The sequence below is a fragment of the Triplophysa dalaica genome, chromosome 4 (genome assembly GCF_015846415.1).
Source record: "Triplophysa dalaica isolate WHDGS20190420 chromosome 4, ASM1584641v1, whole genome shotgun sequence".
NCBI lineage: Eukaryota > Metazoa > Chordata > Actinopteri > Cypriniformes > Nemacheilidae > Triplophysa > Triplophysa dalaica.
This window is the reverse complement of record NC_079545.1, coordinates 18,955,428-18,983,146: the sequence shown is the minus strand read 5'-3', so window position 1 is coordinate 18,983,146 and position 27,719 is coordinate 18,955,428. Positions and strand designations below refer to the sequence as shown.

The 27,719-nt window shown below is 38.3% G+C and overlaps 2 protein-coding genes and 1 long non-coding RNA gene across 5 annotated transcripts in view; 2 read left to right on the top strand and 1 right to left on the bottom strand.

Moving 5' to 3' along the window:
- The first annotated feature begins 951 nt into the window (after window positions 1-951).
- Window positions 952-22,487, top strand: grin1b (glutamate receptor, ionotropic, N-methyl D-aspartate 1b). 3 transcript variants are annotated; one of them, XM_056745005.1, is made up of 21 exons: window positions 952-1,684; window positions 2,873-3,007; window positions 3,544-3,720; window positions 5,446-5,508; window positions 6,229-6,326; window positions 6,800-6,921; window positions 7,607-7,781; window positions 8,269-8,413; window positions 8,624-8,710; window positions 8,797-8,932; window positions 9,460-9,587; window positions 10,554-10,718; window positions 11,123-11,241; window positions 11,556-11,668; window positions 11,799-11,947; window positions 12,568-12,725; window positions 13,790-13,951; window positions 14,079-14,188; window positions 14,577-14,722; window positions 17,629-17,739; window positions 20,358-22,487. In XM_056745005.1, exons 1-21 carry the CDS (start codon window positions 1,436-1,438, stop codon window positions 20,421-20,423), a joined length of 2,814 nt encoding a protein of 937 aa, XP_056600983.1. In that variant the 5' UTR covers window positions 952-1,435; the 3' UTR covers window positions 20,424-22,487. The 3 variants fall into 3 exon arrangements, with proteins under 3 accessions (XP_056600983.1, XP_056600981.1, XP_056600982.1); XM_056745003.1 differs by lacking the exon at window positions 17,629-17,739 and having other exon boundaries at window positions 954-1,684; XM_056745004.1 differs by lacking the exons at window positions 5,446-5,508; window positions 17,629-17,739 and having other exon boundaries at window positions 955-1,684.
- Window positions 20,448-25,516, bottom strand: LOC130418859 (uncharacterized). The gene is made up of 3 exons (XR_008906435.1): window positions 25,380-25,516; window positions 24,905-25,034; window positions 20,448-24,517 (listed from the first exon to the last, which is right to left on the bottom strand). It is a non-coding gene; the product is annotated as an uncharacterized LOC130418859 (long non-coding RNA).
- The window catches only part of LOC130418857 (ectonucleoside triphosphate diphosphohydrolase 2-like), a 9,991-nt gene continuing 7,599 nt past the window's right edge, over window positions 25,328-27,719 (top strand). The window contains exon 1 of the mRNA XM_056745006.1: window positions 25,328-25,557. Within this exon, the coding sequence (XP_056600984.1) occupies window positions 25,438-25,557 (120 nt within the window). The 5' untranslated portion in view covers window positions 25,328-25,437. The remainder of the gene's footprint in view (window positions 25,558-27,719) is intronic.

The following is a 27,719-nucleotide window of genomic DNA, read 5'->3' as shown; positions in this document are numbered from 1 at the left end:
CCCTTGAAAACTCCATACATGTCTGATTGAAGTTACAGATTTATAATCGGTGTCCATGAGTGAATTTCTTCCAGCCTCAAGCAGTGATGTCATCTAAATGCAACGTCAAAATGTAACAGAATACATTATTCATTATTCACATTCATTTGTCATACATCTGTATAAGTGACGATTTGCATTTGAAAAAGGCTGCGTTTATCCGTTTGTCTTGAAGGAAATAAAGGCATTTTTAATAATTGCAAGTTCTTGTCTGGAAAAAAAGAGTTGCATCTCTCGAGTAGGAGATGCTTGTTTCCTTGGTAACGGGGGTCTCGTTGAATTTCTCCATTGCACTTGAACGCCGCCTGTTCCGGAGCTATCTACGGGTGATAGATGGAAACAAGCTTCCATTGATTATTTTTATGAGTAAAAGGCTTTTTTCTTTGTTTTAAACTAAAGTCCATCGACAATTCTACTGTAAAAACACGTGTAGGAATATTATTCATTTCTCATTAACGTTTTTTTTTGGAAAAAATAATAAACAAAAAATCCTTTGCCATATAAGTAACACTAAATAGCAAATGTAGATGCTATACAGTACACATGTAAATGTATCAGTAACTGATTTATGTAAAAACATAAGTTATTTGATAGGCTACATAAACCAGTTTCGTCTATTAAATGATCGTATAAGGGTTCGCTTGGTATTTGGACATGAATTAATTGACAATCAAATCAATAAACAAACAAAAACATGAAGAAACGACCAATTTGATAGAACTCTGCCACTTTGCACATGACTAATACATAGGCAACATGGAATGCTTTAATTTGACTTTCACACATCAAAGTTACAGTATGTGATAATCGGTTCATTCGGTTCAATCAAACGTTAATGTATAGAGCTGAGATTTTCCTCGCGTTAGCACAAATGTTTTGAAGTCTATTCAGCCGTGACAGCTCAGTGAGATCAGGCGTAATCTGCGAGTGAACGCGCATCCGTGCGCGAGCACAGCTTTCAGCACCAAGGACAGCGGCGCTCACAGAGCATCAGGTCACCCGGACCCGCTGCGTACGTGAGAAACCGCGACTGTGATTTAATCACGGCAACAACTGAAGAAGTGGCTTTTTCAACACAGACGACATAAGCAATAATACAAAACTTGATTTTGGCACGTTCACCTGCATGGGAGAGAGAGTGAAAATCTGTCAGACGACTATCAACAGGAGCGAGCACAATTTCTACAAATGCGTGTTGACATGGGTTTCCAGCACATGAACGCGTTTAATGATCAGCCTCGATGAATTAAGCGCATTCCTCAGCAGAGTAGATTGAGGTGATTACATTCCAGTGCTACTGGAGAGGACGCCTGCGAGGACATCCGTCTAATCCACGGACATCGACACACATCCTTCACAAGACGCTCGGTTTGACTCCTCTGCGATCCGGAGCAAAATGCGTCTGGTTCTGTTCGCCTTTCTCATCTCGTGCTCCTGTGCGAGAGGTGGATGCGAACCGAAGACTGTGAATATCGGGGCTGTCCTGAGCCAGAAGAGATATGAACAAGTGTTCAAAGATGCTGTCAGTCAAGCCAACAATATATACGGCAAAGATAAGTTCAAGATGAACGCTATTTCAGTCACTCATAAATCAAATGCGATCCAGATGGCACTGTCCGTTTGTGAAGACCTCATCTCCAACCAGGTAGCCTATTTACAACTACACAGTCTATTCAAATTATGACGGTCCTGAAAAAGACTCACTTTTACGTAGAAGTCAAAAATCTATCGAAACAAAATCAGATAATCATACACTAAAATGCTGGAGTGTTTTAACCCATGGTTCAGTCAAATCAGATCCAGTCATAAACATTTCTAGGTTCATTAAAAAAAAGGTTTCATATTTGACTCAACCCAGCATTTTAAGAGTGTTATTTTTTTCATTTCATTTTAATGTATTATTATAATTGAAAAACAAAACCGTTAACTATCTGCCTGAAACGACGGTTACATTTTTATTTATTAATTAATGCTATAAATTAATCTTTTAAATGTTTTATTTGCTGTTAGCAGCTATTGTTGTTTCTCATACATACATGTAATTTTCAAACAGATGTGTATTTAATTACGTCACTTTAAATGTTTTCTAAGGCAAAACGTTGAACATTAGAGTACTTTGTGCAGATGAAAACATTCAACAGGATTCGAGAGGGGGGGGGGGGGGGGGTAAGGGGTCCATTTTAACCTAACCGATGAGTAAGCATACGCAGTTTTGAATTGCCATGGTGGATTGGTTGTATTTAACGCTGTATTTATATGCTATATTAATTGAACATTCGACACTGTACATGTGGTTATCTATATTTCCTGTGACGTCAGCTAAACACAGATCACAGCAGAGGTATAGGAGACAACGTTCATGGCAATATTATTGACCTCTGTACGAGGAACCCTGATACCAGTGGACCACATCGTTAAATGGAAAACGTGAAACGAGGCCAACATGGCGCACCAAGAACAGCTGCTTTGTTCTGGCGAGAAAATCTGTAGCAGCATATTAAAAAGCGACGGAGGCAGAGATTATAGACCTCAATGCTGTTCTCAATCCAAACACGGATTCCAATCCACGTTGTGTCACACCCGCCCGACATACAATCGAACGGAACAATGTGCATGCATATAAACCATCGAGCAAATTACTGGTGTTGGATTGCCAGGTTGAAGGATGTCTTGCAAAATGAAATATCTTATTTTTAGACATTACAAAATACTCTCTATATAATATTCTACATATAAACAAAAGCAACAGAGATGAAGATCTAGCTGTGACAAAAGATTAGTTAGAAAAGTGATGACAGATTTTTCTTCTAATTAAGATTCTGAATGTCCTCAGGTTTATGCGATCTTGGTGAGCCACCCACCTCAGTCCAATGACCATCTGACCCCCACACCAGTGTCGTACACAGCCGGTTTTTATCGTATACCAGTGGTGGGCCTCACAACACGCATGTCCATCTATTCAGATAAGGTGAGTGTGGGTGGGCACCAGCAGGTGACGTGAGACCGCTGCTCAGTATGTTGATTTTGACTGTGTTTTGCATCCCTCAACACAGATGATATCTGTTCTTCTAATTTATCATATTTAAAATTGTGCTTCAATAACTATAAAAACAGTAAAGGGAATGTTTAGCAAAGCCCTTGAGATATTTAAAGATTCTATTCTAATCTGTTCTATTCTAAAATACTTGTGTAGTTAAAATTCAACAAATTAGGTTTTCTTCATTTAGACATGTTTTTAATCGGGGTATTTGTTCTAATCTGGGCCTTTTACAGATTTAATTCAAAACTGTCAGAAAGCAGAGCGTATGATAGATAGACTCCCTGAACTGCTCACATGTGGACCGTTCACATACAATCTTTGCCTTATGGCATCTCGGCACACAATGTGTTGGGATCCTTTTCTAAATTAATTACAGTTAAAGTGATTAAATTCTAACGAAGCAAAATTGCCTCGTGCCTTTGTGTAGCCTCTCGAGAGACACTTTTTCCTACTCGTACTTCCAGAGTATCCACCTCTCCTTCCTGCGCACGGTACCGCCCTACTCTCACCAAGCCCAGGTGTGGTTCGACATGATGCGCGAGTTCCAGTGGAATCACATCATTCTGATCGTGAGTGATGACCACGAGGGAAGAGCAGCACAGAAAAGACTGGAGACCCTGCTGGAGGAGAGGGAGACGAAGGTGAGATGCGTAGGTTGCTGACTCTCGTGCCCCAGCGTGTAATCGAGCGTGCGTGTAAGTCGGTGTGTGTTTCTGTAATCAAATCCTCAGAGGTCCTCTATATATGTTAAATGTTTTCTTTTTTCTGTTGTGTAAACACATTTCTTTTCATTGGCTAACATTATTTATGCCAAAGGCATCTGCAGCGTCTGAAGTGGTTTATCTGCAAAACTTTGTACTTTTCTACTCATCTCACATTGCTTTTTACCATAGTCAGATTCTCCTACTTGTCTATTCACAACAGGAGCAAAATGAGGGACTTATCCTGGGGCTGTGCAAAAAATCGGCAGGCGATATGGCTGGTTTGAGTTTTTGTGGAATTTGTTGGAATACTTTATAAATTTCTTACTGAGTGTAGCTGATATATTCAGTGTTCTTTCTGGCAGTAGGAAAACTTTGTTCATCTGTTTGTAGCTTTTATATTTTACAATCCTTAATATAAGAGTACGGACTATGAGGATTTAATACGAGCATCTCCTCTCAGATGGAGCCTAAATTACAAAATCTGGATGATTAGGAGTTCAGTAAAATGAGATATTTGTTAGGGGTCTGAATACATTTGTGTGGAACTGTTTATGTGGGACAACTGCAATGCCGTTGCAATGTCATTTGCAGTAATGGCAGCCCCGAGGCCGTAGCACATTCTCCTAGTATTCTGGAAACTTGTCAGCGGAAGGGCTCTGTCTAGAATTACAGCCTAACTTTGGCTATGCAGGTGTTGTGTTGCTGCATATTAAGGACATTAGTGTTATGATAAATGGGAAAAACATCAAAACAATTCTGTGTCTGCTGTAAGTTTAGGAAACCAACAGCCTTTTAAATTCTTTATTGACAAATATTTTTAACTGCTTTGGTGACTTACTGTTAGACTTTGAAGGAAACAAGCTTTGAATAGTTGCTGTTTTTTTTCCTATTTTGGGTTGGAAGTTTTTCCCTGTTTGGCGTTATACAATATAACTGGGCTTGAAATTAATTACCGTCTAATCACAAAGATTTTCAGGGAATATGTTCAGCTGCTGGTTACGCAGGCATGATGTACATTCTACATAAAATAAAATCTCAACCTATGTGCATCAATCCAATCTAGCAGATTGGTTGTTTAAAGCGCTCATTCAGTGTTGTGGATTTTTGTGTTTTTCTTAAAGCAGAAACTAAGCTAAAAGACAAGCAGTCTGTGTGTTCTATAGCTCTGAGGAATGTGCATTGTCTTGAGAGAGTGCTTTACATATACTGTTCATTTGAGACCATGTGTCTGAATGGGCATGTAGAAACGCAGAAACAAACTGTGCTTCATGGGCTGTAGCCGATGTTCTTTCACGGTAGATTGACATTGACTTCCAAACTGATTGATGAGATGCGTGAACTGGATTAGGTTGCCCTTGGATTTACTGCAGTATTAATAAGGATCAATGAGCTTCTTTTACATATCCATTATAATAAGTTGAAGGCATTAGAATTTATTATTGGTTGAACTTCTTATTAGAGAACTTAAAGCAGCCATCCAAAAATCACTGTAAACCATTACGTATATGCAAGGTTTGTTGATGTTCTTGCAAGCCCCAGGCTTAGAGTTTCCCAATTTGAAGCAGAAAAGTGGAGATTGTTGGAATGCTTTACTGCGCACCATTTATAACTGTTTATAATATTCTGTGTCTGCATATTTTCTCTGTGCACATTATTCATCAGAATAAAAACAGGAACTATGAAAACCTCGACCAACTGTCCTTTGACAACAAGCGAGGACCCAAGGTATATTTGCATGGTCAATGCACGCCGCCCAAAAGTTATCTGAACGTAGCAACTAGAAACCAGTCAAACAAGCAACAAACGATTCCAGGGATCCTTATCCTGCCAGCACGTCTATTTATGTTTGGATTCTTTTTATGATTTCAGTCGGGAATGGGTTATATTTTCTGTTAAAGCGTATACCGAAAACTCGCTCCCCCACCTTTCACTTTCTTATTTTTGTGTAAAGGAATGCATGTATTGAAGCCAGCAAGATTGCAAGTCTATTCTTTTGACACAGTGCGTGGAGATCTGGTCGTGTGGGACAGGCACAATCCAGATGTTTCTCCCACCTTTCTGCAGCATTTCTTCCGCTTTTGGTTGTTTGTTTTTTCTCTTTTGGTTGGGAAAGAAGCCATCACCACCACCTTCCGTTTCCTCCACCTGTTTTTTGCTTTCCGGTTGCATCAATCTTCTTCTCCCTCTTCTTCTTACATGCACGTTCCTCCTTGGAATCTTGATTCCCTTGAGTTTGCATGTGAAAATGCAGATTTTTTGCTGCTCAAAGCTTACTCATTTTTCTTTATTAAAGCAGATTTTCTCAGAAACTTCATGTATTCAACCCTCTGCCCACCCCCCACCCCCCAAAAAGAGAGAGAAAAAAAAGAAACACCAGCACTGAAAGAGCATGGTTCATGGTGGGGATGAGTCAACTCCTTGACTAATGATGTGTCCTAATCCCAGGCAGAGAAAGTGCTCCTGTTCAGTCAAGAAACAAATCTGACGGCTCTGCTCAAGGAAGCCAAGGAGCTGGAGGCTCGAGTTATCATCCTTTCCGCAAGGTGAGTTAATATTTGGCTCTTTTAAACTAGCTGACTACTAATCACCAATTTGATTAAATGAGACATATGATCAGGCATTAGGTTGTAATTTATAGATATAAATGTGTATTTTTTCTACAATAAGAAATTCAGAGTTCCATTAGAATAGGGATAGTTTAACCAAAAAAGAATGGCATCATTTGCTTAGCTTTTATTTCAAGACCAATGATGTGTGGCATGATTACCCTTTCGAAAGAGACATTCAGCTGAACTCTTACAGGTTTGAAATGATTCAGGAGCGTTTGAACGATGACAGAATTTTTATTTTTGGGCTAAGCAGCAGAACAGTAATTTTAAAGCATTAACTAGTTGAATGAGTCGGCATCCATTTTGTTGACAAGCGTCAGTCGGAGCCTCCCTCAAAATGTCAACATTACAATTGGAGGCATTTAGACTGCGAGACGTAGTTACAAGCATTCTTTATCCAATCGCAGTGAAGACGAGGCGGCGGCCATTTACAAAGCGGCGCGCCAGCTCAACATGACAGGCTCTGGTTACGTGTGGTTGGTTGGAGAAAGGGAGATGTCTGGTAAAGCACTGAGTGAAGCCCCAGATGGTATGTACTTTGATCCTCTCCATTTTCAATCTCTCTCTCTCTCTCTCTCTCTCTCTCTCTCTTCTTCTCCCAGGCTGTTTAACAAACTGAACATGTTTGCCTTAAGCTTTTTATACGATTACAATTTGCAATCCCCACCGATGAATCAGTGTCTGTGCTGTACTTGCGTGTTTGAACGTTTAAACAGCTCCGTTTAAAGGTTTCAAACACAGTGATTCTTTACTCATTGTACTGTGCTTTCTGTCTAATGTTTAATTTGTTTCATTTTTGAGTGTTTGTCCTTTCTTTCAGTAGACAAGAAATGATGCAATAGAGAGTTGTGGTAATCCATATTGGTTTGAGTGTGCATACATTTTTAAGGTTTGGCTGTCATGAGTTTATTTGTAAATGATGCTTTGCAACCTCTGCAATGAGGTGCGGATATGATGGTAAGCGACAATCGCATTTCCTTGTTCCTGGCTTCCTTACACACATCTGTGTACGAGTTCACATCATTCTGCTCGGTGCTGACCCCGTCCCAACCCCTCATGACTTTCACCTTCCTATTGTCTGTTCTGAGACGACATTCATATGCAATGCACGTGTATTTCTTTCTTTGGTAATTCTTGGATTTGAGTATGTATCTCTTGAAGTCAAACTGTTGTGAGGCCTTGTCCAACATTATGTAATGTTGTCAACTGGGCAGGCTTGCTCGGCCTTCAGCTTATCAATGGCAAGAACGAGTCTGCGCACATCTACGATGCCGTGGCTGTGGTGGCCCAGTCCATCCAGGAGCTCTTTGAGAAGGAGAATATCACAGAGCCTCCACGAGGTTGTGTTGGCAATACAAACATCTGGAAGACTGGCCCACTCTTCAAACGGTGAGGCCGGAGATCACGAGCGCCGGCTGAAATTCGCCGAGCCACAATCCATCCATTCGCTGTCAAGCATTTTCATACATTATCACTGGCCAGCAAGAGTGGAAGCGAATATTGAAATAGAAAAATATGCTGTAGTCTATCTTTCTTTTTTAAATGCATTCGATTTATAAAAGGCGTGAGATTGAATATAGTCAAGCCTGTTAGGTTGTTTATTACATTGGACTTCTGGTTTGCATGCTTTTGAAGACCCACACAGGTGTTGAATCTTTTATCCGACTGTATGTCTGTGCCTGCACATCATCTGCAAGACCCACCATCCTCCACTGCCCCAAAAATACTCCTAACTCTTCCCCTAGAAAGTCGATATTTTTTTACATGCATCTCCCATCTCAGTAACGTGCCATTAACTCCAGCCATCATCAACATCTCCCTTTGAGTTTAAATGAGGATTTTGTTTGGTTTTAAAAAAAACCCTCTTGTGTACCAGAGTTCTGATGTCATCCAAGTATCCAGATGGTCTGACAGGCCGAGTGGAGTTCAATGATGACGGAGACAGGAGGTTCGCCCACTACAGCATTCAGAACTACCAGAAAACCAGATTGGTGCAAGTGGGCGTCTACAATGGCTCGCAAGTAAGATATCAGCTCAGTCTTTTTAATGAGTTGTCTTTGTTTCTGCCTGGGAAAAACATTTGCTTTGTTATTTTAACCATTAAACACCAACAAAATTCATTTTCATAATAAGACGTTTTTATTGATGAATTTCCATATAAAAAAATCCATAGTGAGCGTACTGTAGGGGATTCGTAGGAAAACGTTTTATTTGTATCCTATGGATTACAGGTTGTAATGAACACGCAAAAGAAGATTATCTGGCCGGGAGGAGAAACTGAAAAGCCGAAAGGCTATCAGATGTCAACAAGATTAAAGGTACTGATTTTGATGCATCATTTAACTTTCAGTTTGTTCTTATTAAATCCTTGTATTGAAATTCAATTTACTTGTTCCTGGGGTAGATAGTCACCATTCATCAAGAGCCCTTTGTCTATGTGAAACCGACTCTACATGATGGAACTTGTAAGGAAGAACACACAGTAAATGGAGTCCTGATCAAAAAAGTGATCTGCACTGGCCCTAATGAGACCATTCCAGGTAGCTTTCATGGCTGGAGATACTATTATAACCTCATTTTTTATATCATTATAGCAAAAATACTGTTCAAAACTTTAACCTCAAATGGATAGTTCCCCCCAATAATGGAAATTCTGTCATCATTTACTCACCCTCTTGTCGTTTCAAGCCTGTATGACATTCTTCATTCTGCAGAACCCAAAATAAGATATTTTGAAGAATGTTGGTAAACAAACAAAGTTTGTCCCCTTTCACTTGCTTTGGTTTTGTGTCCGTACATTTAAAGTGAATGGGTCAAAATAGTTTCTATTGTGTTTTGCAGAAGGAAGAAAGCCATGCAGGTTTGAAATGACTATGAAGACAGAATTTTTATTTTTGGGTGAACCATCGCTTCTCTAATGCTGATGTTGATAAACTCATATTAAATTATTTATAAAAAAATAATATTATATACAGTATATAACAATATTAATTTAATTTACCATATGATATTTTTTAGATAACCTAAACAGTGCAGACTAATATGACTGGTTTCTATGATTCCACAGGTCGCCCCATAGTACCTCAGTGCTGCTATGGGTTCTGCATTGACCTCTTGATCAAACTTGCCATGACAATGAACTTCACCTATGAGGTGCATCTAGTAGCGGATGGAAAATTTGGCACCCAGGAGCGGGTGAGTAACATGATTAGTTTATAGATTTTTTCCCCATGGAACACATCGCTTGGAGCTATGCGTGTCTTCACCAAGGTCGTGTGTAGGCTGAGAGTAAAAGCACGTCTGGAATTTTTCAGTTCTTTCAAATAGATGCAACTGAGAGTCTGTGATTTGCTTTACACATAAAACAAATAGCATGTAGGCACGAAAATAGCTTAAAACCCAAACATTAAGCCTTTCAATTAAGACTTTCTTTGAAACTGCTCAGCGGGGACTTTGAAAGCATCTTTAAACAGCCATATTGAGGCTGATCCGTGCCAGCTCAAAATTCAGTGCATGAAGACACAACTCTGCCTAAAATGTAAAAATTTGGAAAAATGTTAGCAACAGACATATCTGGAACAAAATATTGTATCTTTTTTGTCTCTTGAACACAAACAGAAAGAAAGCAAACAGTTCTGGGGCACCTTTGAATACCATTAAATTGATTTTAATGATATTCCAGAAATTTCAGTTACTTACATTTTTCCAAATATCTTTGATTGTATTCAGCAGAACAAAGAAATGTATCCAGGATTAAAACAACAGGGGTTGGGTTTTTAGTAAATTATGAAAAAATATTTGATTTCGGGTGGAGTTTCCCTTTAAATGAACCCAGAAAGAGTTACATTTGATCCAACAATGGGATATTTACAAACCAATTGGGTTCGTCCCTTTTTGACCCAACGGTGGGTTGAAAATAATCCAGCCTTTTAAACACTGTATATTCATAATTTCAATTGTATTTGTATTTTACTTCTGTGTAGATGCATACAGTATACTTTTTCTGTGCAGCATGTGTGAATACCTCAGACATTTACAACACTATAGTAAGATTTTCAAGATGTTTGGAGAGAATGTGTAATGTGAACAGATCTAAACAAACAAATCTAACTTGAATGTACTAATGTTCTTCAATGTTGTTATTAATTGTATTAATACTAGGTAAATAACAGCAACAAGAAGGAGTGGAATGGCATGATGGGAGAACTCCTGAGTGGTTTGGCAGACATGATCGTGGCTCCACTTACAATTAACAATGAACGAGCCCAGTACATTGAGTTCTCGAAACCGTTCAAGTATCAGGGGCTTACAATCCTTGTCAAAAAGGTACAATTCAGATGAGCTACAGAAAACCAATTTGAATGTACTGTACAATCTTAGACCGAGGAATAGATAAAAGTGACGACTTGGGGTCAAATTTATTTAAATTTTTAATTTCAAGCTCAAGAAATTAATTAATTTTCCGTGCAAATCCTTAGAGAGAATTTTCTTCTGTGTCAGACATAGTGTTACAGTTTTGTTTACTCAATCAAATTCCCTGAAGTGGGTTGATGTCTGTACTCCAAAAAGCTGTGAAAATCATGACTCACTGGAGTACACAGAGGTCTATAAATACTACTCTGACTGGCATAGATGTACAGTAGACTGCGTTTGATGCTCCATACGGTGATACATGTGGCAGTGTGGGTGGTGTTTTTTTGGACTGTCTATAAAACTGCGTTGTTTTGCAGGAAATTCCACGCAGTACACTGGACTCGTTCATGCAGCCTTTTCAGAGCACTCTGTGGTTACTGGTGGGTCTATCGGTCCATGTTGTGGCGGTGATGCTCTACCTATTAGACCGTTTCAGGTAAAAGAAGACATTTGTTAACTCCAGATTTCATCCAAGCCTCCCTAAAGTCCGTCTGATACAACATGACATTTCAAATGATACACAGTTTCTCTATAGCTCAACCTAAGGTCAAGAGTTTAAATCTCAAGATAAAATGTATAAACAGATTGCACTGTAAGTCACTTTGGACAAAAGTGTTTGGCAAATGCATGAATGTAAATAAATGAATAATATAAAAGCTTGATATTAATAAAGTTTGTAGAAGATTGAAAAGGTTTGTGATTTTCTGGCTTAAGCATGTGTCTCTGGCTGATATGCGTTTCGCTCTGCAGCCCATTTGGAAGGTTTAAAGTAAATAGTGAAGAGGAGGAAGAAGATGCCCTCACCTTATCTTCTGCGATGTGGTTCTCCTGGGGCGTGCTACTGAACTCCGGCATTGGAGAAGGTAGAGCAAACAGATTATTATTCGAGTCTATCGCTTCTGCAGGATGGCAATATTGCTGACTCCGTGTTTTATTAATTTTGCAGAAGGCTTCAATTCTTTATCGCTCTTACCTGCTTGCTTATGTTTGCAGGTGCCCCGCGGAGCTTTTCGGCAAGGATTTTAGGTATGGTGTGGGCTGGTTTCGCTATGATTATAGTTGCATCTTATACTGCCAATTTGGCAGCCTTCCTAGTGCTGGATCGGCCTGAGGAGCGCATTACCGGCATCAACGACCCTAGGGTGAGAGTTAAATATGAAGCAGCGCTGCGTGTTATAAAACAGGATTGTTAATTACTCCGTACATAAATTTCACATGAAATCACGGTGTTCAATTAAGCACGTCACGAACACGTTATTATGGGTCATCCTAGGTTATTTTTATTCAACTTTTTCACCATGTCAGTTTTGCCGTATGTGTTGAAATGGTCAAAAAAGGCAATTAGCAGAGGAAAAGTTCATCTAAATTTAAACTTACGAACGACACAGGAATGGTGCGTTTTTTAAATGATGATAATAATACATAGAAATAGGTATTGTGATAAGTATATTGTGTTTAACTTTTAATGTTATTTACAGTAAGGACACATTCATTTATAGACTTATGAGTTTGTTATGCTAGAAATTGTATGTGTGCTACATGCAATATAACATCAAAGGTCTAGATTTTTTGGTCATGCTCACCTTGGTTTGCCTCTGTTCCGTCTTCCTCTCAGAAATATTTCATGGAGCTGCCAGACAAAGATTCCATTTTTGATTTTTGACCACTTTACTTTAATTATTTAGGAAATTTTGTCCTTTAAATCGTCTTGCTTAGCATATTTAACAAGGCTGTGCCAACCCACTTTAACATTCTATTGCAGCTGCGAAACCCATCAGACAAATTCATCTACGCCACAGTGAAGCAGAGCTCTGTGGACATCTACTTCCGGCGCCAGGTTGAGCTGAGCACCATGTACCGCCACATGGAAAAGCACAACTACGAGAGCGCCGCGGAAGCCATCCAGGCCGTGCGAGACAAGTCAGTCGACCATCAGTTTACCATCGTCAAAAACATTACTTTTTTATTGGATGGAAATACTGAAATGTTGTTTAAAATTAAAAAGGCAAAGCAGCAATTATGTTTTATAGTATCTTAACATCCCCACAATACATCACACTTACTAGAGAAGAAAAATTACATAAACTTTTAAATCTTTTGAAATACTACTTTCCATTAATACCTAAAATGTCCTTTTGAATTAAGGTTATTTTTCTCGCTCCGACTAACAAATAGTTTTTCTAGTTTCCCTAGCTGACAATTGATTGTGTTGCAGTGCATTCAAACACCACTTAAAAAGGTCAAGGTATTGATGTAGGTCTTACCAGGAAGTGGGCTGCTGAGATTACAGCAGTCAGAATGATAGGTAGCATGTTTCCCCTCAGCACCTGCGAGAAGAGGGGATGTTCAACTTTTGTTTAGCTTAATTTAGTACAGTATTGATGCTGAATATAAAGCAGGGTGGGGAGTTGTATTTTTTCAAAGAACCTTCACAAGCCATTGCGTCCTACAAGAGAAGACAGGGAGAGATAGCTGACTGCCAGTAGTGTTTAATACATTTCCCTATCGGATTTCTAGCATTTAAACACCACTTTGTTTTAAACATCTGCTTTGTTTTAAATCAGAGTATTTCTTCAGTCATTTACCAGAAGCTTATATTTGTTCTAAGGGTAACTCTTGAGTTTTAAAAACAGTCTAATAGGTCAAGAGACAACATTTAGATTTAATTCAGATTTAGTTCCTTCCATTTAAACACACAAAAATGCTCTTAGGAACATCATGATTTAAGAACAGATCACAAGGTTTTGCACAAACATGTGCATAGCGTATTGGTTTGAGAGTATTAGGCAAAATTAAAACCAAATATTAGAAAAAAATTCAAATTTTCAAGTTGTTTTGCTAATAATTTGCAATAAAACTATAACATAAAATGAACACCCCCATTTTTTATTCATTCTGCCGATCATGGCATTCTGCATTTATTAGCCACAAGTTTGACTTTATCAATATTCATATTGTGTCCCATATGATTTTTTCCCCTGTAGCAAACTCCACGCGTTTATATGGGATTCAGCCGTGTTGGAGTTTGAGGCCTCGCAAAAATGCGACCTGGTCACCACAGGTGAGCTGTTCTTCCGCTCTGGATTCGGTATTGGCATGCGTAAAGACAGCCCATGGAAGCAAAATGTCTCACTGGCCATTCTCAGGTAATTATAGTACATCACTTAACGTTGCATTCGTTTTGATCATTATGTTCTTTTATACATGCTGCCATCTGTCAACTGTTCTATTTCTGGTATTACGGTTTGATGAGTCTGCTCTCTGGATTAATAGCTCCCATGAAAATGGCTTTATGGAGGACTTGGATAAAACCTGGGTCCGTTATCAGGAGTGTGACTCCAGAAGCAATGCACCGGCCACGCTCACTTTTGAGAATATGGCAGGTACGGTCCAAAATTATCTTTAAAAATAATCATTAAAGGGTAGCGTCACACGATAAGTTTTAAACATATGGCTTTATTTAATAAAAAGCAGGTCTGTAATTGCAGCCTAGAGAATGTTTTAGTAAATATCCCTTAACAAATAAAAAAAAAATCATGCACTAAGGAAAAACACTTTTTTAATTTAATTATTTTGGTTGATGCTAAGAAAAATAAAAATCAACCATTGAATTAAGACCAACTTTAACTAAATGTTGTTTAAGTATGGTCAACATCTGCATTCTAATAAATATTAATGCAGATGGGATATTTACAGCAATTCTCGTAAATAATTATTTTTATCACCCCGAAGACTTTTTGGAAATGATCAAATGTATTTCTCACAACTCAGGCGTGTTTATGTTGGTGGCTGGTGGCATCGTTGCCGGGATCTTCCTTATCTTCATCGAAATCGCCTATAAGCGACACAAGGATGCTCGTAGGAAGCAGATGCAGCTGGCCTTTGCAGCGGTTAATGTCTGGAGGAAGAACCTACAGGTACAGCCGCCTCCCATCACCAAACCATTGCAGAAATCTATAGGAGTCAATAACAGGCCAGTCTCCGCTGCTATCCAGTGGTCTTAGCCACAAACTAAGACATCTAATAGATTTCTTCCAACCCCATGTCTGTCATCAATCAACGGTGCGACATCCCCCAAGCAAAAAGACCAGAAAAATATGCCAGTCCACTAGAAAAATATATGGTTTGGTAAAGTAAAGCTTTTGACACTTTATTTTAAACTCTTGTAATAAATGTTGTATAGTGGTTAGAAGGATTTACGTTACAGCAAGTGTTTGCAAATACTATCTAATAAATTAAAATATATATATTAAAAAAAAAAGAAGTAGTACGAAGAAAAAAATGTTGACAATGTTTGGATTGACATATGCATTCCCATGTCCAAAATAATTCCATTATAAACACGACAGTGCAGATCTATTGAAATGCACAGCAACACAAAGCAGCTCCTGCAGCATCACTAAAGCCAGCAGCATCACATTTTTTGGCAGCTTCACATACACATGCTGAGAAGACTATGATGCTGTTGTGGATTCAGGAAGGTGCATGCTGAGCAGGCCGGCTGAACGTCTCTGTGGGGCTCCACCAAGGATCAGAGCTCCTTTACACCCTGCACAGATCACTGCCTGTTCACTGCTAGCCTCCAACTGTAGCCATATACGCCGGGTCACAGGCCAACGCAAGACTGCAGTGTTGGAGAAAAGTAACAAGGATGACCCTCTTAAGATTGACCTGGCTAGCCTATAATAGACATATTTACGTTTTTTGCTGTGAAACGCTTGTTGTAGATGCATCCGAGCCACATTAAAAATGCGAGTCATGACCTTGATTATTTAGACCCATTATCAAGCAGACACGTATTTCACCACAACTGAATCTAATAGTTTAATGCATCAAGTCTATGCAGTTTCAAAGCCGGTGGATATCTGATTGATTTCCACGCATCAGAGATAAGCATTTTAAAGAGTTAAGTGTTTTAACCTTGAGGCTTCACCACCTACTTAAGACAGTGTTGTGTGGTTACTAATCCCACACATGCTGCCCACACCGTGTCAGAGGTCCGGTGTTTTTGAAAGTGAATATAAAATATATACATTTGACCATGGCCAGGGTGTTTTTGATGGATATTCCTCCCACTGTTTATCAAATAAAAGAAAGACAGTGTTTATACAATTCAATTGCCAATGAGCCCCCTGTCCATATTCTAGATACACATTGATGTTAAACCAACAATAAAAGCAAGTAAATCCATCAGTAATTAATTCATTTCTCAAAAACAAAAGCAAGCTCATTACAGGTGCACATGCAACGTGTGCCAAGACTGCCAATCTCACAACAACCGCAACTGCTTCATGAATGCATGAACAGTCAGAATTGCCCGGGGTGCATTTGCATTTCAAACAGAGCGAGATCCAGGGCAGATCAGGAGCCTGTGTGATGCGAGCTAGCTGCCCACTCCAAAGGCACTACCCCATCACATGTCTTTGAAATGCAATGGATGAAAGCCTCGATGGCCTGGAGTTTGTACAATCACCCTTTCTGTGCCCCCCAGATGTTCTGATGACCTTGATGAGAAACTGGAATGCATTATGTGAAAACAACATATATGTCCATTTCTTGTGTCTCGTTCCTTTTGAAAGGAGTCAAAAGATGACTGATCATTTGCGAATGGAAAGAATTCAACCTAATTTCTGCACCGCACTTGATTTTATTGAAGCATTTTGGTTGGCTATGGAATTGACTATAACATGCTGGGTAGGCTTTTAATCAGATTTTTATTTAAAGGGATAGTTCAACCAAAGATTAAAATTCCTTCATTTACTCACCCTTACATCGTTCCAAACCTATATGACTTAATAGTGCAAAACACAAAAAAATATAATTTGATGAATGTTGGTAACCAAACAACATTGGCCCCAATTGACTTTCACGGCGTCGACAGACACATTTTGCAATATACCTTCATTTGTGTTCACAGAACACATGACAGTAGCACGAGTAAATGACAGAATTTCATGTCCAGCTGAAGCGTCCCTTTAAATTGATATGGCTCTAACTATACATAGTGCAGTGCATGTCACTGTTTATCAGACCGAGTCATAGGGGATCAAAGATTACATGGACAAAGCAGGCACACAGAGGCCAGTAACCAATGAGGGAATGACGGTGCCAGCCAAGGTCAACTGTCATGTCATTCATTTCGCATTTCCTTTTTGATTCCATGTATTGCATGTCTTCTGGTTGAATTCACAACCCCCTCACCCTCCCGACGCTCTCGTCTCCTCTTCCGAGCCAGCACACCCCTCCTTCCTTCATGAGCCCATTATACCCTCGCTGGGGTATAATGCCAAGGGCCTGTGTTAAGTTTTATGCAACGGTTTATTGATGAGTTGTTAATTTTCCCCAAACAACAGAACATCGTTTCTCTTTCAAAAACGGAGCCTGGTTTTCCCATCCGATTGCTTTCATTTTGCTTCTTTTCCTTTGCTAATGCTTTTGCTTTCCATTACGGAGTCGCAGAGCTGTGGATGAGTGGAGCTCGATCGCACGATCCACAGCGGTCCTCCCCGCTCTCTAGAATGTGTCTCTCTAGAGAGTCAAGTAAGCCGTTCTGTGCATATTCTCACCTGGTCTATGCCAGTATCCTCTTTCTTTGTAGAGCGCAGATTCTGACTCAAAGCCAGGATGGAGATGGAGTGGACAGGAGACGGCATGTTAATTTTAGAAGATACACTTTGATGACTGTAGACCACTACTCAGCAAGGCAGTGCTTTACAGGAGAGATAGATCTAGTGGTGGGTGGGGATGGTTGGAGACTTAAACCAAACGCACTCCTCCAGAGAACACAAATAATTGTTCTACATATACTGTATATTTATTTTAGGATAGAAAAAGTGGTAGAGCAGAGCCCGACCCCAAAACGAAAGCCTCTTTTAGGTCCATCAGTACCAACTTGGCCTCCAACATCAAGCGACGTAGGTCGTCCAAAGACACGGTAAGGAGATTAAGAAATGACGCCCTGCCTGTACTTCTATCTCCTCGCTCTCCCCTCTCTCTCTTTCTTTACTTTTTTCTCTGCCTGCACTGTTTCTTTCACTCTCTTCTGTCATCTCATCTCAGACTATCTTCACCCTCACACATGAAGTTACAGTCATGGCCACCACATGTCTGTCAGTCAGCCATCTATACTCCATCCAGACATCTGTTGGGAAAGCCCAATGAGAAACCTGCTAGGAACAGGGAAACGTTGAGAGGGAACAGAGGACGGTTACGTGTCAGGCGTTTGATTTCGGGGTTGTGGGTTTGACCTTGCAGGAGGGGGCAAGGTAGCTTCTCCTTCTAAACGTCTGAGCTGGTCTTTTTCCAGCGCCTAATCTGGATGTGATTTTCCGTTACGCTTGATTTCCACATTTTCTTTATGTGTAACCATGTGTGTCCTCTCACATCTTGGTCGTGTAACAATTATTTCCATGAACCTCATCCTCCTTTTACTGTCCCGTTTTATGTGGTCATTGTCAAAGTCACCTCGTACGCTTCCCACAATGCACGGCGACTCCGATAACAATGCTAAAATAACTTGGGCTGTTCCCCGGCAGGCCTGCACCAAGATCCCTAGGTTTATTTTTAACCATCCAATGTTTTCTTTGCAGTGCTTTGAAGTGAAAAACAATTTGCATTTGATTTCCAGGAAATGGTCCTCAGATGGGTTTCAGGGCTGCATTTACAACATATTGGACTCTCAGAGCATAATTTTTCAAATGATCAAAATTAGAGTATTCACACGGATGTCTCTCCACAGGTTTAATAAGAAGTAGATCTCTCACTAATATGTTGTTGGCTCTGAGGATTCAATACAAACAAAGCTGCTATTTAACTCTATGTTTCGTTGCATTAAGTGCTTGCTAGACATTTCTGGGTATGGCAATGATTTGTTGCGTGTACCCTCGACCTACAAAATGATGCTGACGGATAGCTTATTTTGTCAACAAAGTCCTATCTATCTAGTACTGTCTGACAAAATATGAAAAACATTTTTGTAGATGCAATTTAAAGTTTACCAAGGTGAGAGAACTACCTAAATAATTATTTAAAAAGAACATGGTGTGCATATTCTGGTTTATATTATAAGGTCTATTTTCTAAAGATAAAGGTAGAGCAGATAAAAAGCAGACACCGCTGGCAGGTGAGACATTTAAATATATTTTCTGCTAGCTGAGCAGTGACAGAAATGGTCTTTTTGAACTGATGTTTACCCATCTCAGTCCTAATCATCCTTTTCTTTTCTATCAGTGTTTTTTTATAAATGGATTTCAATGGCGTTTTGAATGTCGGTGTCCACACCACATGCCACACTGCCTTTCTCCTCTACCAGCATGACCCTTCCGGTTGTTGTAGAATAGAGCTGTTTGTAGACAGGGGGCGCTGTGGTTATCACTTGGAATACCATAAACAACCTTGTTATGAGAGAGAGTCTCACCACCCACTATGAACCCTAAACCAGTGGTTGCAGATTGGTTCTGATTCAGGACCTGGACTTTACATTTATCATCATTTGGAACCAAACACAGTTTCTAAAAATGTTTATTTATGATTTTTTATATATATATTTTATTATTTATACTTTTTAATTTGAAACTTTATTTATTATTATTCATTATTCATTTTATTGTTAACTGCACAGACCCAACAAAACAGTCTGAATAGCAAAAAAAACTGAATCCTGTAAAATGTAATTGCAATTTAACAGCATTGATCACATTACCAAGTGACATGTTTATGCAGCAAACAGTATATTGGCGCGAAATGAAAACAAAATCCATATTTTAATCTGAAATGCAATTTTAAAGATACGGGAAACAGTTACTCCTTTTATAAATAATATAAAATTGCCCTATCAAAATATATCTATGGCCCACGGATCACTTAAAAACCACCGCCCAACACAATATAACCTGACTAAATTCAAGCACCAGCCATTCCTCCAGAAAAGATTTAGCAGAGACTATCAAGCTTTTTATTATAACAATACTGCAGAAAAAAGTCATTAGAAATCACAGACAGATTGAGAGATAAACCTAAACCCAATATTGGACTGTAACATATACCTCACTCATGTGCTGCAAATCAGCTCCAGCCTTTGTATTTTATTGGGACAGTTACTATAGTGACAACACTTCTAGTTCAGGTAAATGATTAGCCGTGGGCCAGGTAGACAGAGCTCTCTCGTTTTTGTTGTTACAGGAGATATTTTTGCATCGTGATGTATTTATGTCCTCATTTAAGAAAGAGTATTCAATTTTAGGTTTTAAGCGAGAGCAATGATGCTATACGGATAAGGCCCTGTGAAGCAATCGTTTAGTAATGGATCCGTGACATCATTCACTCTATTTGTCATAGTCTGAGCAGGCCTTGTTGAACCGAAGCCAAATTATTCCAGGTTGCGGCTAAACACGGCCTGTTGTGGGTGGAAAGACTCCCTCCGTCATAACAATGTGGACAAGACATTGGTGAAATATAACCACTGGAGTAACATATGCAAAGTACAATGTTCTCACTGTGCTGTAATACTAAAAGAAAATATGATTTGCCTTTTTGTTTCCTCCTCATTTCCAGCCATATCCCACGGATATAACCGGCCAGCTCAACCTTTCAGACCCCTCAGTGAGCACAGTGGTGTGAACGTGAACAGAGGAGAGAGAGAGAATTTGACAGGCAGAAAGAGAGACTTGCAGGCTGTGAGGCAGGAGAATCTGGCTGGTTGGCTCTGAAACAAACCTGCTGTTCCATAGCTGCTGCTTCGTCCCCCACCTGAGCCAACAGCACCTTCATTCAAACAAAAACTCTCAGCATTCATGTAAACAGACTGGACATGAAACTCTTATGGACACACTGTGCCAAATTGGAGCAAATTCGCACTGCCACACGGTTGATCTTACCCCGACCAATAAAAACACACACAGACAAAAACATAAAATACACACACAAAGTGCTTCACTTTTTAGAATCTTTTGCACATATCTGAAGACGTTTTGTGAAATATGTAAATATACATTTAGAGTTCTGTTACACCACATTGGGTCAGCATCAGACTAAATAATGATCTGTTTATTTTTACATTTTATTAATGCAGACATAATTATGTTACATGCATATGTATTATGTCTTTCTACCTCCACCGAAGATATATGTAGCTTATCTCAACACTGAATTGTGGTAGTTGTGGTGCTTTCTCATTCGAAAGGCAAATTGTTAGTGCACACGTATAAATATAAACTCGTCATGTATTTAGAATAGACAATGGAAAGGTTAGGTTGGAACTATGAATAATACTGTAAGTTTAAAGTTGGCACATTTTGATCATTGTTGCACTCTGTACACATGTCCTCTCTCTTTACTGCCGTTACAAAACACACATGCCAGAAGTGGTCGAACATACTGTGGATTTTTGACTTTCTTTTTTTTCTCTACTATATTTATTCTTTTGTTTAGATTTTTACCTTTTGTAAAGAGAAAATGACTCGATTTTTGAATGATAAATATCTGGAAATTGGCAAATAATATGGGGTCAATCAAGACAGGGGCTATATGTAGCACATCTGACCTTGTTTATAAACAAACCTTTCTTGTAAAACTGTAAAAATATCAAGCAGGATTATTGGGTAATGCTAAAGAGTGGCGTAAATGTAATGAAGCAGCTATTATTACAGGATCTTTTGAGCTGTTTTACAGTTTCACCTGCTTAAAATTCCCTGTAATAATTTTTGTCACTGTGTAAAGTTGGTAGCATCCTCCAGCTACAAAGCGAACCGTTCTTTGCATTATATGTATTTCACTATGTCATCATATGATATATAGCAGTAGTTTATTTGGTCTGTATGTAATAATAACACTAGATGCAATTTCCATTGTTTGTGTCCTATCAGCGTTTACTCTGTGGGCTAGTTACATGGATAATTGATAAAACAGTTGTCTATTTCGGTGGACCTTTAAAAGCATAATGACCAATAATAGGTTAATAAAAGCTTTGGAACACTATATATGTTTGACATAAGCAAACAATTGCAAGGTTTGGTATCTATTCTGAAAGATTTAGAACGTTATCTATCGTACTGTAACTGTTGTTAATTTTATATGGAAATGAATATATGTTTAAGAGAAAAGTGGAGATGTTTTTGCTGACAATATTATTCCGCTCGGTTGGGTTAAAAAAAGTCCAATGTTACTGTGAACTGCTTTATGTAAAAGTCAATCATGTTATGAAATGCATACCTGCAGATTCTCTGTAGATTCATAAATAACAAATAAGACCCAAACAGAAAAATATGTTGTTAACACTGCCATGTGCCATAATGTAAAAGAAAATATTTTCCTGTAATTGGAATTGTAAGATTTCCAACATTAAGTGTGCAAGCACGATGTCACCAAGAATGGTGTTGTTTGGTTGGGATGAAGGTCAATTTAAAGACAAACTTGGCTTGAACACCTTTTCCACAAACAAAGAAATGTAACCAGGCCTGTTCACTGTTGTATACAAAACAACTTTTTTTTCTTCTATTTATTTAAAATATTGTAAGGTGGTTTAAATCTGCTTTGACCATGTTTTCTAACACCAAGTGTGCTTTTGACGTTCCACCAATACTGTCTGTGACAAAAGCTGAACGGAAACAAAGCTACATGTTTAAAAATGTATAACTGCTATACTCCAGTGTGCCAATAAAATATATATCAAATGGAAAAATGAAATCTGGATCACTTTTAAATTCAATGCTCACCATTCTGTGCCTCTTGTAGTTTAAAGGAATACAAATCAATATCATCTTTATTTAATAGGAGTACAAAAAGTTGGAGGCAAGTGTTTCAGACATCAGATATATGAGAAATCCCATCAAGATTGAGCAAAGATCTTCTGCTGGCTATTTTCTATAATTTAGGTTGTTCTTACAAACTTTCACATTGAGGGCATATTTCTATGCGAGTACTAGCGCTGTCACAATATATGGTAATGAGTTGGCAATACCTGTGATATTAAAAACCACAAATATATATATTGTGTCTATACTACACATATCAAAAGAAATAAACAAATTTATAGATGAAATAGACTGATAGTGTCATTTATTTCTTTAAACAAAGATATCATGATAATATATTGTTACAATTTATTTTGCCACGAAATATGATATCGTGACAGACCAGAAACAGGGATGTGATATTGTAGTAGAGTAGGCTGGGCGAGACCGTGGTTCGAGTCCGGTGAGTAATTGTGAATTAGCGCCAGCTGTGCGCACACCGGCCTCGAATCACGTAGGAGATGGGAGCATATAAAAGGAACGAGCGACCGGACCGTCGAAGAGAGAGGACCGGGCCCGAACTTGTGTTATGTTTGTATTTATATTTATATTTGTTGTTTATGTTATTTCGCCGGCGGTCGTCCGTGAGGGGCCGCCGGCTGTTATTATTTATATTAAAATTTTGTGTTTAATGTCTGCCGGTTCCCGCCTCCTTCCTTCCATTGTATTGAGATTTGTTACAGATATATACAGTAAACAGCTTCTGGTGATTGTATCAGGATTCAAATGTATTTCAGGGTGTGTGACTGTCTGCTTACTGCGAATATTTCATGGGGTTGCCATTAAGAACAAAATGTATTACATTAAAACATTGTGTCTACATTCATTATTCAAAAACAAAGCATAGTTGACAAGCACTTACTTATTACTATTATTACCATAGTAGGGAAAAGAACAACGGTAGTCAAAAGTGCCTCAGAACTGTTTGCTGTCTTACATTCTTCAAAATGTCTTCTTTTTTGAAGAACAAAAATAAAGATAAAGTAGGCCTAATTTTTCCTACAATGGGAGTCAAATCTGTCTGGTTATAAGCATTTTTCCAAATATCTTTCTCTGTGTTCATCAGAACAAAGAATTTATATAGATTTGGAACAACTGGAAAGTGAATAAATGATGACAGAATTTTCATTTTTGGCTGAAGTATCCCTTTATGCCAGGACTAGGCCTCAGTTTAATAAGTATATTTAAGTAGCTTTTATAAAAAATGCTCTAGTAAAACTATGCTAGTGTGAATCTTGAGTCAAAAAAATGGCACTGACCTGTTTTATGACCTGTCATTGCAAATTATTTTCAGGTAGCCAGTTAACTGTCACCAATCAGATTTTTTTTGCAATAAATCAGCTACTTTTCTTTTTTCTTTGTCTGTATTCCAAAGAATTCATGAGTTACCGCTCAGAAGGGCTCTGACAGTTTAGTCTGGGTCTAGCCTTAGGCCTTTTTTTGTGAAACCAGGAATGTGTCCAAGATTGATCTTTTATATAAAATGAGTCAAAGCAATACTGCAATAATGGTGTAATTCTCACCTTTGACCCTACCACTTGTTTTCCCTCAGCTTCCACCTTGTATGAATCTGTGCAGTTCTTGTACAATGTGTACAATAGAGATCCCAGCTCAAACAAAAGATTTCCCAATGTCTCTTCATTCACATCAGCACTCATATCTTTGCTGAGGATATCTCTGTCAAATATAAATCATGAGAGCTGTCAGAAGGGATCCTGCCTGAACAATAAGCGCCTCCTGCTGGTCAATTTACAATCGTGGCCCTGTCTGGAATGGCGTTGCTGTTACTGTGGACTACCAGTGCTTCATTGTTTCCAGAATATGTCAAGACACAGAATACGGTGTGCTGTTTGACATGAATGAGCAGAGGCTTTCTTCAGACAGACCAGCCGAAAGCAAAGATGTGACAGCTGCTTACAAAGACTGGCGCAATGTCAGGGAAGGGCACAAAGATACAGGAACAGAGAGAAAGAGAGAGAGGAAATAAATAAATTATAAATGTTCAGATAAACAAGACCTATGTCAGGCACACAGTTCTCTATAGATTTCCGAGCTGTTGGTTTTATGTTTATCCTAATAGAAAAAAAGGTGAATGAGACAACATTTAAAAAAGTATTTAATACATTCAGCTGAAATGTTGTAAAGTGTTTGCTGTTGTTTTAAAATGCAAACCCTGTTAATGTTCAAAAATAACACTGCACATGTGTGAAGGCACATGTTTCCTGTACAAAGGGGTGTAACTGGTTGAAGAAATCTCATGATCCCTGCCCGGGTCTACAGCATACAGTTTAAGCCTAGTGTGATAAATACCTTTGTAACTTATTTGTTTGACCATCCCATAATAAACGCATCCAGCTGCTGAACATCTTTTCAACCCTTTTCTTACAGCCTTCTGATAGGAGCAATGGAACCTCAAAACCATCTTCCCAACTTGCTGCATCTGCCACAAATCAGCACGTTATCCACAAATGTAACTTCTACAAGCGTCTTCTTAGGAATTGTCAAACACTGCACCGTATTGCAACTATTAACAGAAAACATTTTAAATAAATACAAATATATAAAAATGAAGCCTATCCGAAAATGTATGAAATAAATGAGTATATACAGTAAAAGTGTTTAGGCATCTATCAGCAGACAAGCTTGGTGAAGTTATAGACAACTAAGACCTGTTGTCCAATAATCGCGCATATGACGTGGAGCAATAACTTGAAGTGACATGCCCACTTTGTTTTGCAGGTTAACCGCCTTAACATACGTCACAATATACAATACTAGGTCTTACCAACAAATGTGGTCGCTATCATTTCTACACGGTCCATCGCGTCGCGTTCACAGCATCCATGGGAAAACAAGAGCAATGCCAGATCATAACCGCCAGCGCAGCTCTGTTTCTGTCGATCGGTGGCATTCTTCTGCTCGTCATTCCCACCAAAGATGTCAAAGAACCGGCACAGTTCATGGTAATAACTTATTTCTCACTCATAATCTTACAAGTTAAAGTTGGTAAAGAGTGTCATAGGAGGTAAACAATTCACTGGCAAGCGATGTTTCGCGTGAGATCACGAGAGTTTAGCCTTATCGGTGCTTTGAATCAAGCAGTTCCGGTTGAGCAAATCAAGTTTGCCTGTTCAAGTTTCACCTTTCTCGTTTGCGCGTGCAAGAATTATTGTCTCACATGAGTACAGACCCTATTTCTCAAATTAGCCATGGTATTACTATTTTGAGTAAAACCACAGTATCAAAAAAAAATGCCATTGTTTCACTGTTTGAACACTCTCAAAAAAACATTATTTGCTTTTATTATGATTTTCAAAAGATTAAGCACATGGACATTTTTTCAAAGCAGGTTCATTTCATTGTATAACAATGTATAATACGATTACGTTATATACCATGTTTCATTGTCCTAGTTTGTATAATGAGGTTTTTTTTATATTAGAATCATCTGATTTAAAACTTTAATCCGTTTCTTTCTTTCTTTCTTTCTTTGAACTTCGAAATACTTTAGTTTAAATGATGAATAACGTGTTTGAAAAAAATCCTAACTTGTCCTCTCTCTCCCGACGGAGTTTGTGTAATAACTATATTTTGTAAATAGAGACTTTTTACTTGTTAGATGAGGGCTGTGAGTCAATGTGATATGCAAACTCAGACAAGTTTCTCGTTGCCTAAATAACACAAAGATCATTGAAACTAAGAGATGTTAGAGATTTGCATTCAGCTGTAAATTCATGCAAACTGTAGGCAAAGACTAAGGAAGTAAGGTTATTGGTTGAGATTATCATGGTTTGCATGTATGAAAAGAGTTCAGGTAGTGTCTTGCCCAAAATACACAATACCTCAGGAGGTTGCAGTGCAGGTGTGTGATAAAAGAGAGACATTGTGTTATTTATGCTAATTTTTATCTTTCATTTATTACACATTGTATAATCATTGAACAAAAAACAGTACCAACAGGATAAAAACTGATCACACATCAAAGAGGTTTTTATTTTTTGAAAGGAAACATAATCCTGTTTGCATAGGCAGGTGTAGGTGTCATGGTTACCTTAATACTATTTAGCATTATGAATAAGATATGGTAAGATGTCTGACTATTTATACTTAGAGAGAGTGAGCAATGTTCTTCTAAATAACAAATATTGTTGCTGTCCTGACCGTGGATGTTCAAATTTGCGGTTTCAGGAAATGGAAAAAATACTGTAATTTTTAAATGATTGAATAATGTGTTGTCAAAGTTGACAAGCACTTACTTATTACTATTATTACCATAGTATGGAAAAGAACAATGGTAGTCAAAAGTGCCTCAGAACTGTTAGCTGTCTTACATTCTTCAAAATGTCTTCTTTTGTGAAGAACAAAGATAAAGATAAAGTAGGCCTAATTTTTCCTACTATGGGAGTCAATGGGGGGTCAAATCTGTCTGGTTATAAGCATTTTTCCAAATAGATTTCTCTGTGTTCATCAGAACAAAGAAATTTATATGGATTAGGAAGTACTCGAAAGTGAATAAATGATGACAGAATTTTCATTTTTGGGTGAAGTATCCCTTATACAGATTTATGTAGTGTTTTTTTTTAATAGTTTATGTAGGGAGAGTAATTTATTCTTTTTAATAAAGAGTGTGCTTAGATTTTTTGTTATCCTTTTGTGAGCCATATTTTTTTGTATATTTTTTAATCAAAGAAAAATATAAACTTATTTTTTAACAATAAACCTAACAACATACCTTTAATTTGTTTTGTGCGTGTGTAATTTTTGTTGTTGCAATAATCAGCAACTTTTCTTTTTCAAACGAGACCAACCCTAAATCTATATTCCAAAGAATGAATGAGTTACCAGTAACAGTAAAATACCTCAAACTTGCATTTTAGTCTGGGTCTAGCCTAAAGGCCTTTTTCGTGAAACCAGGAATGTGTCTAAGATTGATCTTTTCATTGTATTTTACTGGGTTTTATGTTTACTGAAAAACTATGTTAACTTTATAGTGTTTGCTTGATTATTTTATGTACATCAGTTTAATATTTGTGCCAACACTACTGGGTGAATATGTGGTTGATATGAAATACAGTATATTTTATATATATATTATTACATATAGCTGGCCTCAGTCTTTCGCACT

Excerpts from the sequence above, each read along its gene's own strand:
- grin1b (XM_056745005.1), top strand. The coding sequence starts at position 1,436 with ATGCGTCTGGTTCTGTTCGCCTTTCTCATCTCGTGCTCCTGTGCGAGA. Across the intron at positions 6,922-7,606 it reads ACTGAGTGAAGCCCCAGATG|GCTTGCTCGGCCTTCAGCTT; the intron begins GTATGTACTTTG and ends TCAACTGGGCAG. Across the intron at positions 11,242-11,555 it reads TACCTATTAGACCGTTTCAG|CCCATTTGGAAGGTTTAAAG; the intron begins GTAAAAGAAGAC and ends TTCGCTCTGCAG.